The sequence below is a fragment of the Aquarana catesbeiana genome, linkage group LG03, assembly GCF_042186555.1.
Source record: "Aquarana catesbeiana isolate 2022-GZ linkage group LG03, ASM4218655v1, whole genome shotgun sequence".
In the NCBI taxonomy this organism is placed as follows: Eukaryota; Metazoa; Chordata; class Amphibia; order Anura; family Ranidae; genus Aquarana; species Aquarana catesbeiana.
The window spans coordinates 127,444,853-127,458,227 of NC_133326.1; the positions used below are offsets into that span (position 1 = coordinate 127,444,853).

General features: G+C 40.5%; 1 protein-coding gene across 6 annotated transcripts in view; it reads left to right on the forward strand.

The window, feature by feature from the left end:
- The window catches only part of SCAPER (S-phase cyclin A associated protein in the ER), a 500,548-nt gene that overhangs the window by 86,448 nt on the left and 400,725 nt on the right, over positions 1-13,375 (forward strand). For all 6 annotated transcript variants that reach the window (XM_073619203.1, XM_073619204.1, XM_073619198.1 and 3 more), the window contains one exon: positions 13,168-13,362. In XM_073619203.1, coding sequence (XP_073475304.1) covers positions 13,168-13,362 — 195 coding nt within the window. The remainder of the gene's footprint in view (positions 1-13,167; positions 13,363-13,375) is intronic.

Below are 13,375 nucleotides of genomic sequence, written 5' to 3' on the forward strand. Positions count from 1 at the left end.
ACATCATTTAGTGTATCTGAGTCTAGTGCTAGATGTAGCTCAGGCCAGAGTATTTCTCCCTCAGGAGAAATCTCAAATTTACCCAACCCAGACTCATGCTCTCCAGTTCAGGAGTTGTTCACCTCTGCTTTTGCATGAGAGTTTTGGGTCTGATGGTACCCTTTTTTGGGGTAGTCCCATTTGGCCAGTTTTACTGCAGACCCCTACAACGTGATATGTTGTTGTTGTGGGGACAAGTCTGTTCAGTCCCTAGAGTGGTGGCTCTGGAATCCAACTGTGGAAATATTTGAAGATCTTCCTTCATGTCTTTTGAAAGATTGTTATAACAGAGGCTATCCTGCTGGGCAACTAAGGAGTATGGGGTACCCTGTTGGTGCAGGGGAATTGGTCATTGAAGGAATCTCTTCTTTAAGTCAGCATTCTGGAGCTTTGCATAATTTGCTATTCAGCGTTGCACCATCCTGCTGGAAGGTAATCTGATCTGGACACAGTCGGAAAATGCCACGGCAGTGGCGTGCATCAACTATAAGGGAGGAACATAAAGTTTTGCCGTAGCAAGGGAGGTAGTGCGGATCCTTTCCTGGGCAGCACATTCCAGACTGTGCACAGGTAGGGGATGCCAGATGTTGAACTGGAGACCAACAAACTGGACAGGGTTGTCTTTCTGCACAGTGGAAGCAGTGGATGCTCTGGTGGCTTCGTGACTGCAGTACACCCTGATCTAATATCTTCATCCCGCTAAAATTTCTACATTTGCTTTGCAGGATCGAGATAGAGGACATTCTGCCACTCCAATGCTCTTCCAAATCATTCTATCTTTTGACTTGAGTGCCAATTAATCATCCTGTCTCAATTGCTGCCTTTAATGACATGGCTGTTGAAACCCAGGTTTTGGGAGATGGGGACATTTCCAAATCCATGATTCCCACAATGTTAGCTAGTAAGTCTATTAGGTCTATTATTGGATGTTGAAGGCATACTTCACTTAGTTTGAGTCTCAGGGCTTCCACTCTACGAGATTCTTTGTGGGATATATCCTTCCCTTGCTAAAACTGGTCCTGGACTCCTTTCTGTCTTGTGTCAAAGACCGTTGACCTTTTATTTCCTGATTAAGACCTTTGTACAGGGAGTCTTCCTTATAGCTTCCTCTGTTAGTTGGATCTGAATCTGTTTCTCTCTCTGCTTCTAAAACTGTTTAAACCCATTGGAGACATTGCTCTTTTTACTTTAACCCACAAGGTAATATTCCTTTCTGGCAGCCTTGTCCTGAAGGGAAACTTTTCTGGTTTTGTATAGGAGCAAGGTGGTGTTAACAGGACTTCCTGCCTAAGACAGTTTCTGTCTTTCACTTTATCTTCTAGAACATAGTCCTTCTGTTGCTCTGTCTGACTTAAGCTTACCAAAAGGCAATTTCCTCCATTGTCTGGATGTGGTTTGAACTGCGAGAGATTTTCGCTCATATCCACTGCTTTTTTTTATAATAAGAAACTATTTCCTTTTTGTCACTCTGGATGGTCCCCATCAGGGTGCACCTCATTCCACCATCTTTAGGTGGCTCAGACAGACCATCATCCAAGCCTATGTTCTCCAGTTACGTTTTTTTTTTTTTTGGGTCTGTTAGCTTTTGTTTGCTATGTTGCTCCTCAGTTACACTGCTTTTGGATGGCCCAAAAGTGTTCCTCAATTGACAAGAAAGAAAACAATTTTTTTACTCCCTGTAAAATCCCTTCTTGGAATCTTTTGCGGGACACAGGTCCCAACCCTCATGTTTATGATCATGTTCTCTGTAATGCTTTGCTATAAAACTAAGGCATGCTATTAGTGGGAGAAGTTATCCTAGGCTAGGTTGTTTTGTTTGCCAGTGTCCAGTCCTCATGTAGGCAGCAGTATAACCCAAAAGTAAATGACTTGCTGGATTTTACAGTGAGTAATTTTTCCGTTGTATTTACTGATAGTCCCCCACCCTTTAAAGATAACTAGTTTAAAATAAAGCCCTCAAAAATAAAGATTTGACCAAAAAAGATAAAAAGTTACCTCTTCTCTGACATCTGATCCTTCTGGATGGCCAGGTGAGATCATCATGCCTTCTGGGTCTTTGAAATCCCATGGGAATGCCGTCCTTCAATGGACAGAAGGGCATTCTCATGGAATTTCTAGTGCCAGGCTTTCCCAGGTGGTAGTAGTGAGGCACAGCAGTGTATAAAAAAATTTAGAAACTGTGCCTCTTCCTACTCAAGCAAGCTCTTCTGGGTTAGGTGAAGATGTTTCAACTCCTCAATAAAGATAAATTGTGGCCTATTAAGGCTAAAGCAGCTACCATAAAGCCAATCTGGGCACAATAAACAAATATATAGACAAAAAAATGCAGCGCTAAAAAAAATAAGATAGTACAGTACAGACATTTAAAGGTATTAATTATCATTAATATAGAGAGCCGGCAAAACTGTAATCCTTGAAGTGACCTTTATTGGTACATCAGAGTGACAATAAAATAATAAAGCTGACGCGTTTCGGCAATAGCCTTAGTCGTAGCTAGTTTAAAACAGATATGGCAAAATATATATATATACTCACATACACACATGCAAACTCCATCTCTACAAAATTGGCCTATCAAGTTGGTGTCACAGAAAATTAACATATTTAATTGATACCACCAATTATTCAAGTGGTTAGTGACTACACCTGTTTTTAGCCAGCATGAGAAGAGGGAGAGGGAAGAAAGGCAATATAAAAAGTTATTTTGTCGAGCCAAAAAGTAATGTGTGGAAAAAATGCTACATGGGATATTGAAACCTTATTACTCCAAGGGAGAAATATATTCCTTAAAGGAAATGAAAATGTTCAAAGTGTTCAAATAAAATACTATGTGGTAGCAACAAAATCTAAAGTCAAGATTAATGGCAGGATCAAAAGAAGAAGAAAAAAAAAGGGGGGGGGGGATTCAATTTATGGTGGGATCAAAAAAGGATGCAATTTATGGCAGGATCAGAGAAGAGGGGGATTGGATTTATGGCAGGATCACAAAAGAGGGGGTTGAATCTATGGCAGGATCAAAAAAGATACAATGAATGAAGAAAGAAGGATGGAATTATGACAAGATCAAAGAAGAAGGATGCAATTTATGGCAGGATCAAAAGAAGAAAGAGAAAAAAAAAAGGGGAAGAGGGGGAGGATTCAATTGATGGGGGGATCAAAAAAGGATGCAATTTATGGCAAGATCAAAGAAGAGGGGGGTTGGATTAATAGCAGGATCACAAAAAAGGGGGGTTGAATCTATGGCAGGATCAAAAAAGATACAATGAATGAAGAAAGAGGGATGGAATAATGGCAGGATCAAAGAAGAAGGATGCAATTTATGGCAGGATAAAAAAAAAAGGGGGATAAAATTTATAGCAGAATCACAAAAAAGAGGGATTGAATTTATGGCAGGATCAAAAAAACAGATACAATTCTTGAGAAAAAAGGGATTCAATTAATGGCAGGATCAAAGAAAAAAAAAGGGGGGGGGGGAGAGGGAGGGGGATGAAATAAAAGACAGAAAGTCAGGAAAAAAGAATACAATTTATAACAGGATAAAAAAAGAGGGATTCAGTTAATAGCGGAAACAAAGAAAAAAGATACAATTAATGAAAAAGGGGGATTCAATTAATGGCAGGATCAAAAAAAAATTTCTTTCTTTTTTTTTTTTCTTTCCTCCTCTCCTTCCTCTCCGCCTATTTTCCCAACCTTTTCCTTTCCTTTGGTTGGGAAGGAGGACAAAAAAAAATAAAAAATAAAATAAAAATAGAGGGCAGAAAACAAGCACAGAAGGAACATACTGGGACAAAAAGACAAATACTGAAGCAGGTGACAATAAAACTGAAAATGGGATAGGATGATGTCATTTGAGAAATAAATCCACATCCCATCTGTGGTTCATGCCTGTGGGGATACGTGTCCCCAACAGGAAAATCCACTTAACTTCCTGTTCCAGTAGCCTTCTGTGCTTGTCTCCTCCACGTACCGACATTTAGATTTTTTGAACTGCAGAGAAAGAGAAGGAATCCATGTTACCATCATGTATGAATTTAAAGTGTTTAGATACATTGGATAACCTTCTCTCATTACTATATGCTGCTCCGTTGTAGTGTTCGCTAGTCCTTGTGCGAAGGGGCCTAGTGGTGCATCCTACATATTGTAATTTACAAACATCACATTCTATCACGTAGACTACATATTGAGTACTACAATTTATAAAATCCTTGATAGGAAATACCTTATTATTATGGTACGAGGTGATAGACTTGTGATTCTTGTTATGTTTGTTACAATACCTACATGTATTTAAACCACAACTATACGAGCCATTAGTACTGAGCCACGTTTTGGAAGTAGTAGTGGTTTGGTGTAGACTGGGCGACAAAGAGTTACCTAAAGTTGGGGCACGACAAGAGAAATTGCACCCTTTGGAAAGCACATCAATTAGGTCCTTGTCACCATAAAGAATGGGAAGATGTTTATTTATAATCTGTTTGATCTGATTAAACTCTTTGGATAAAGTGGTGACAAAGGTAAGGGAACTTTTGTCCTTGTTCTTTTGATTTTTATGTTGTGTATATTTTGAAGAGCAAGGGGATTTCTCTCTGTTGTGCAATAGATTGTACCTGTCCTTCTCTGAGGCTATGGAAATGGCTCTATTAATATGCCACTTCTGATAGCCTCTATCGCTTAATCATTTTGAGATGTTAGAGCATTCTAGCTGAAAACTTTCCGGGGTGGAGCAGTTGCGCTTAGCTCTAATTTAAACTCACCCACCGGGATGGAACAAATAGTATGGGGTGGATGGCAGCTGGAGGCCAGAAGTAAGGAATTTCTGGCAGTAGGTTTGCGGAAGGTTCCAGTATTTATAAGACCAGTGCTGGGGTCACCCCTGAGTGTGATATCTAGAAAATCAATCATGATCTTATTGCTCACATAAGAGAATTCAAGATTAAGGCTGTTATTGTTAAGGTATGAAACAAAAGAAGTTAAAGAGGAATCAGTATGGTTCCAAATTAAGATCAGATCGTCTATGTATCGCCCATACCAATGGATGTGGGGTGCATAGGTATTGAGATATGAAAAAAGAGAACATGTATAAATTAGCTAACGATGGAGAAAATTTTGCTCCCATGGAGGCTCCACAGCATTGAACATAGAAGGAATCGTGAAAGAAGAAGTAATTATGTTGTAATAGAAAGGTAACAGCCATAATGATAAATTCTTTGAGCTGAGGATCATAAAAGCTATATTTGGACAAGTGATATTGTAGTGCATCTAGAGCAAGATGATGTGGTATGCATAAATAGAGAGACTTAACATCTAAAGTGACCCTCAAAAAATGCTCTGCCCATTGTACTTCATTTATATACTTTAGGATTGATGCTGTGTCTTTTATATAGCCCGGCAGTCTTGTCACTAAAGGTTGCAAATACTGGTCTACCCATTCACCTAATCTCTCTAGGAGTGAACCGATGCCTGCTACTATTGGACGACCTTTTACAGGTCTCTCAGGTTTGTGTATCTTGGGGAGATGATGGAACACAGGGACAACTGGATGTTCAACTAAAAGGTGCTCTGCGACCTTTTTTGTCAGTACTCCCATTTCCACACCTGTGTCCAAGAGATGTTTGAGTTTACTCTTGAAAACTGGAGTGGGATCAGATTTAAGGGGGCGGTACGTTGAAGAATCATTGAGTTGCCGCAAGGCTTCAGTTATGTAATCACTGTCATTAAGTACCACTATAGTGCCCCCTTTGTCTGCCTCTCTAATTACAATATCTTTGCTATTTTTAAGATCTGCAAGAGCCTGTCTTTTAGACGTACTGATGTTGTTAAACGTTCGAGATGCAGTACTGTCAATCGTTTCTTTCAAAGACAGGAGTTCCTTCTCCACAACCTGTTGAAAGATGTCTACTGCATTCCCTCTGGAATGTACAGGATAAAAAAAATGTATCACCACTATAGGTAGTATCTTTGGATATGCCGTACATGCCCCCAGAGGATTCAGACTGCAGGCTCTCTAATGTAGACTTAGCCTTGAGATTTTGAAAATCAAAATTGGCCAGAGAGTCTATGCCGTCATGAACCTCAAAGGGGGCAGGCACAGGTGTATCGGTGCTGGAGGAAAAGTGTTTTTTTAACAAAATATTGCGAACAAACCTGTTAACGTCTAAAATGGTAGAAAAGGCATCAAAATGAAAAGTGGGGGCAAAAGAAAGTCCTTTGGAAAGCAGTGAAACCTCAGAAGGGGTAAGGGGACTGTCCGATAAATTAACAACATTAATGACATTGCAAGTTGTCTCATTATCTACCTGTCCTTGTATTACTTGTTCCGTGCTTTCCGTGGGTAACTTGTTCTGTTTGTCTTTGGAACCACGGGTCCCCCTCCTTGTTTTCCTTTTCTGTCTCTGGAATCCTGGGTCACAGAGGAGTTTTTTGATGGGATGATGCTAGAATCTTCTTTGGAAAAAACAGATGACACGGAGGCTTGTGATGAAAGTGAAGAGCCAACACCAGCCACATCTGACAGTTCTAATGATGAATCAGAGTGATCCAGGGAGCTGAAGCTCACATGTCTGTGTGTGTTACGTTTGCGTCTCCGTCTGTTTTTCAAAATGGAGTGTGGCCTCTCAGCTTTCTTGTATGTGTAGACTTCCCCCTGCTCATAGTCTTGTAAATCACGGAGATATTTATGTCTCTTGGTATCCAATCCCCCTCTTCTCTGATCCTGCCATAAATTGCATCCTTTTTTGATCCCGCCATAAATTGAATCCGCCCCCCTCCCCCCTCTTTTTTTTTTCTTCTTCTTTTGATCCTGCCATTAATCTTGACTTTAGATTTTGTTGCTAACACATAGTATTTTATTTGAACACTTTGAACATTTTCCTTTCCTTTAAGGAATATATTTCTCCCTTGGAGTAATAAGGTTTCAACATCCCATGTAGCATTTTTTCCACACATTACTTTTTGGCTCGACAAAATAACTTTTTATATTGCCTTTCTTCCCTCTCCCTCTTCTCATGCTGGCTAAAAACAGGTGTAGTCACTAACCACTTGAATAATTGGTGGTATCAATTAAATATGTTAATTTTCTGTGACACCAACTTGATAGGCCAATTTTGTAGAGATGGAGTTTGCATGTGTGTATGTGAGTATATATATATTTTGCCATATCTGTTTTAAACTAGCTACGACAAGACAAAGGCTATTGCCGAAATGCGTCAGCTTTATTATTTTATTGTCACTCTGATGTACCAATAAACGTCACTTCAAGGATTACAGTTTTGCCGCCTCTCCTTATTACTGTTGCATTGGACTGTGTTGGGACACATCGAGCCTCGGCACCTGTGAGTGGACCTGGTGTATGGATTAAGTTGTCCCTGCAGAGAGCGCTGTTACCTTTCTTCTTTTCCATATTAATTATCATGCAGTGCAATTTATGTGCATAAATGAAAGAAGTCCATTATATATTGCAGCTAGATTCTATATCAATTCCATGGTTAGTGTAATGAGACTGTCCAGAAAGAAGTTTAATTTCCACTCTTGGTCACAGCAGTGTAAGTGTTGTGTTGGAAGATGTGGCCAAGCTATGTAATTAAAGCGGTTGTAAACCTTGTTACACCACTTTTACCTAGAGGTAAACCTATAATAAGACTTACCTCTAGGTACCGTGAATATTTCCTCACAGTTTAGGAGATAATTACTGTATCCGCATCTGCCGACGTCATCGGCACATGCGCACTGAAGAAACAGCCACTCTTACCTTTTCTTCAGTAGCCATGCAGTGAACGGCGGCTCCTGCGCGCACACTCGGGAGTGACGCCATCGCGACTCCGGCCAAACACAGCTCCGGAGCCCGCAAACCCGGAAATAACTCCGGGAGACATGTTGCCGGTTACAGCGGTGTGCAGAGACCGCGGCAACAGCTTTGATATAAGGTAAGTATTTCATAATGAGCTAGTATGTGGTGCTCATTATGCCTTTGTCTTTGTTTTTTTTTTTTTTGGAGTTTACAACCACTTTAATACTTTAATTTTAAAGAATTTTTTTTAAGATAATTCTGTCTAGGGGTTAGGAAACTGCTTTAGTATTACAGCATATTAGTAAACAAGTTTATGGTTGCTATTGTTTGTTTACATTTTGTGGAGATGGCTGCCATCTTCCTAATAGAAGTGATTTGGGTGACCTGATCACTACTATAATTCAATATGCTATGCAATGGTGTTGATTTACAAAAACTGGAGAGTGCAAAATCTGGTGCAGCTCTGCATAGAAACCAATCAGTTTCTAGGTTTTCATGCTGAAGCTTAACTGAACTGAAAGCTGATTGGCTACCATGCACAGCTGCATCTAATTTTGCACTATCCAGTTTTAGTAAATGTCCCAAGCTCACCTGTGTTCTGTGGAAGCCCAGGATGTCCATGACTGGTATCAGAACATGTATTCTTGGATCTCCCTTGTAATCAATTAACCTGTAAGCACTCAATTCTGAGAATTTCCAGGTTCAGAATTATGAGATCCCGGCTGATGTGAATGCAAAAAACAGAAGATGGGGATGGAAATTGAGAGGAAATTTATTCATTATGGCCACAGACAGCAAAAATACAGTTTTAGTAGGATGGTAAGGGTTAGAAGAATTTTTTTTCGCTTCTTATTGCTGCCCATGTGGTCAAAGGCATAGGAAGTGTGAAATGATCTTACCAAATGAGACACAACAATCTTGGTGGAGGGGTTACCCTTCACCTTCTGTCCCATCACCACATAGGATGTGAGAAGATGTCTTTCCTGCATGATGAACTGAAAGTTCACTAAGTTTACTGTCAGTCCTAATTTTATAAAATCCACATTAACCAGATTTTGCAAGCTTCTCATATTGCTTCTCTATTTGGGTGGTAGCCTCTTGTCATATAATTCTTTGCAGTGCAACATACAGTATGTGTGGTCACAACTGCAATAGGCTCAGAGAGAGGGTGGAATCGCATATTAGTACAGATGAATGCCAGTAACTAGTGGATTTAGCTAGTGGCCAGCAAAATATGTATCAAGAATATACTATGTCCCCATTTATCTTGAATGGAAACAAATCACGTTTGACTGAATTGCCTGTATTTAGAGGGTATGCTTCGAAATGTTAACCCTTTTTTCAAAATGGGTATCTGACACTTCTAATGCCACGTACACACGATCGGAAATTCGGCCAGCAAAAGACCGATGAGAGCTTTTGGTCGGAAAATGCAACCGTGTGTATGCTCCATCGGACTTTTGCTGGCTGAATTCCAGCCAGCAAAAGACTGGGAGCATGTTCTCAATTTTTCGGCCAGAAAAAGTTCCTATCCGAAAATGCGATTGTCTGTAGCAATTCCGACGCGCAAAATTCCTACGCATGCTCGGAAACAATTCAACGCATGTTCTGAAGCATTGAACTTCATTTTCTCGGCTCGTCGTAGTGTTGTATGTCACAGCGTTCTTGACGGTTGAAAGTTCACGGAACTTTTGTGTGACCGTGTGTATGCAAGACAAGCTTGAGCGGAATCCCGTCGGAAAAGCCATCATATCTTTTTCCGTCCAAAATCCTGATCGTGTGTACGCGGCATAAGGGTATCAGAGCTTATTAATTGCCATTTGTCCCCCTAGCTGTCTGTAAATAGCTAGGGGAACAGATGGTAATGACTGGGAGTCTCAGTCATTATTACATACCTAAATCTACTACTACTAAGGCCTCATGCATGCTTGACGTTTTTACAGCTGCTTCTAGGAGCTTCTGGTGTTTTTTTCCCCTGCCCTTATTCGCCCCAGCATGTTAGCCTATGTGTCCATGCACACATAGGCTTTTAGCAGCGTTTAGTGGCAGAGGCTTTTAGAGGCAGTGCGTCCAGGAGCAGCAGCGTTTGGATGAAACGGCTGAAGACGTGCCAAAAAACTTGTAAAAACTGTAGACACTTTTACAATCGTTAAGCTTTTTTTCTGCCAAAACACTGCTGCCAGGAGGTAAGGCTTCTAGGAGAGTTTGCAAAACATCCTGTGTGCATGAGGCCTTAGGCTCAGTTCACTGCAGCGATGCGGGAACCCTGCGAATCCACTGCAGGTTCACGCATCGCATGTCTCCCGGCTGCAGTTCTCACTGCCCTATTAGTGTGTTATCATGTGGTCATTATAGCTTTTGAGAAACTCTGGAGCAGCCTTTACATGATAACAGTAGCAAGCAGCTTCCACTGTCAGCTTTAGTGCTTCACTGAGAGCTGTGACTTTGTAGGGGGAGTGTAAGGTAATTGTTAAGTTAGTAAGCTCTGATACTCCTGTAGGTAACAGGTTATTATTGATTTTTTTTTTTTTTTTTTTAATAACTTGGGCATTTCCAGGCCAGAAAAGTACATAGTAACAAAAAGAACAGCAACAGCTTCTCACTCTTGGTAAACTTGACAATGAGAGGTACATCAGTGGGCACACAAAAGGAAGAAAGCCCTGCAGGGCAGAATGCTATTGAAGTGGAACTTCATCCAAAAGGGGAAGTTCCTCTTAAGCTCTCTTTCCTCCCTCCCCTGCCACGTTTGGCATGTGCTTTTTTTTGGGGGGGGGGGCAGGTACCTAATTTTGAGAGGTACTACTCCCACCTCCGCCCGGATCCCCTAGGCTAAGTTCTCCTCTCTCTCTCCCTCCCAGCAGTCTTCTGGGACACGTCACAGGTAACAGAAGACTGCCGGACCAATCAGCAGGCGCAGCGCAACTCGCCGAAAGCTGTCACAGCCGGGTGCCTACAGTTGAAATTCCGGTGCCGGGTAAAGGAGAGAGAGAAGCGACGGTTCTGGTGACCACATTGCTGCATACTAGGACAGGTGAATGTGTGTTTATTAAAAGCCAGCAGCTACACTTTTTGTAGATGCTAACTTTTAATAAACACAAAAATTACTGGAGCGCCTCTTTATCTTTGATGCCCTCCTATTAAAAGAACATGCAAAGCAGAAAATTATTAAACATTTTTTTTTGGACTTTTAAGAATATTTTATGGCTAGGTGCATTGTAAGTCAACTACCCAGCCTACCTTTACCCTGTACAGCAAATTTCTCAATAAAACGCTAAATCTGAATCCTCCAGAAAGGCAAGTTTACATTGCCCAGAACCTCTCTGACTATTCATTTTATGTCTCTGTCTGTGATGAACAATATTTTTTAGGGCCACAAGGGCCATTTAAGCTGAATTCACGCTGACTTCCAGTAAAATGCAGGGAAAATGGATGTACGCTTTAATCCATTTTATGTGTGTTTTAACGGGCATTGACATGTGTTGATGTACACATTTTTCATGTTTCCTGTGACATCACATCCTGTTCCTGTTTGTGGGTTAAAGAAGGAGGGAGTGAAAAGATATTTATTTTTGGAGAGTGTTTTGGAGACTTTTGGTAAACAGGATATCTAGCACAACAATGCTGACTAGAAAGCACCTGTGTTTCGTCGGATTAGGCGACCCGTCAGAATGTGTAACAGAAGTGATGTATCATCACCGCCTCTTTCTACACCCAGCACTCACCCACAGTAAGGATAGAGTAGGAAGGGGGCAAGCGGACACCTTGTTACACCCACCGTAGTTTTGCATTGCACATTTATTTTTAACTGTAAATTGAGGTTATATAGTGAAATACAGTACTTACAACTCCGTCTGACAGTTTAGATGTTGAATTTTAAAAGCAGCGGTCTTCTGTCAGCAAACCTGTGAGATCAGCAGGCTTGCCGCTGCTTTTAAAATTCAACATCTAAACAGTCAAACTGACTTCTAAGTACTGTATTTCACTATATAACCTCAGTTTACTGTTAAAAATAAGTGTAAAATGCAAGACTCCGGTGGGTGTAACAAGATGTCCGCTTGACCCCATCCTACTCTATCCTTACTTTGGGCGAGTGTGGAGTGTAGCAAGATGGCGGCGACAAAACGTCACTTCCGTTACACATTCTGACGGGTCGCCAAATCTAATGAAACACCTGCTCTGCACACACTGCTCTTCTCCTCACTCTCCAATTCCCCAAAGATGGTCACTAGTATGGGTGATTGTATAGGGACAAAATTAATGACAAAGCAAAGTTTTTCTTCTTTACTTGACACTTATTTACATGTGTTGTGTTAAAAAGCATATATGTTGCATCTTAATGCAATGCAGATCCACGCAGCATTGTAGTGTGAACAGGACACATAGAAAACTATTTTAATGTATGTCTATGTGTTGATCTTTAAAAGCGCACTAAAGTACAGATCAGCACGCTAGTGTAAATTAGCCCTTACTGGTTCTTATAGCTAGGTGCCCACAAGTTATTATTAGGCAACCTTCGATTGTAAGCTCTTAGAGGGCAGGGACTAATGTAAATGTACAATATATATGTAAAGTGCTGTGTAAATTGACGGTGCTATATAAGTACCTGTAATAAATAAATAAATTGTGTCAATGTATAAAGTTCTGCTGTTTGTTGGGGCTGAATTGGCTTAGTATAGATATAGGATTTACAATTTCAACTAAATACACATTTTGTTTCCAGAATTCGGGGCTGATTCTATACATTAAAAATATGAATTTATAACGCTAGCAAACACAATAATAGTGAAAAGAAAAAAATATTCATTAATAACAAAAAGTGAAAGTCCACAAAGTGACTGATGTGCTCCAATTCAACAAAAGTGCAAAGTGCTCCAGAGTTTTCAAGGTGTACCACAAAACCCCCTCCTGTGTCCCCACTCACCAAACTTTAAGTGAGCTTTAAGTGACCCCTAGACTGAAAAGCTGAGGGTCCATTTTGTTTGGTGAGTGTGGACACAGGAGGGGGTGTTGCGGTACACCTTGAAAACTCTGGAGCACTTTGAACTTTTGTTGAATTGAAGCACATCAGTCACTTTACTTTCGCTTTTTGTTATTAATGAATATTTTTTCTTTTCACTATTACTGTGTTTGCTAGTGCTGTAAATTCATACTTTTATTGTATTTGGTCAATGGGGTTAGCACATTGTGTACAGCAGCTGCACATGTTATCTTTGTTTCCATTTTATTTTTTCTTATGTTTTGAATTATTTGCTTCACTGTTATACATTTGTGACACCGCTAGCACGAGTTTATATATTTAGAATATATTTGTTTAATTTTTCATTCTATACATTGTTTTGCAGAACTCCCTTCATTGCAAACTGAGTGCTGGTTCCGCAGCAGACAAAATCCATGACAAAAGCCCAACCAAAACAAGGCTTCCTCGGAAGGTTGACCTGCGAGCACGATACTGGGCATTCCTATTTGACAATCTCAGGAGAGCTGTGGATGAAATATATGTGACATGTGAATCAGACCAAAGTGTTGTTGAATGCAAGGTAAGACATAGGA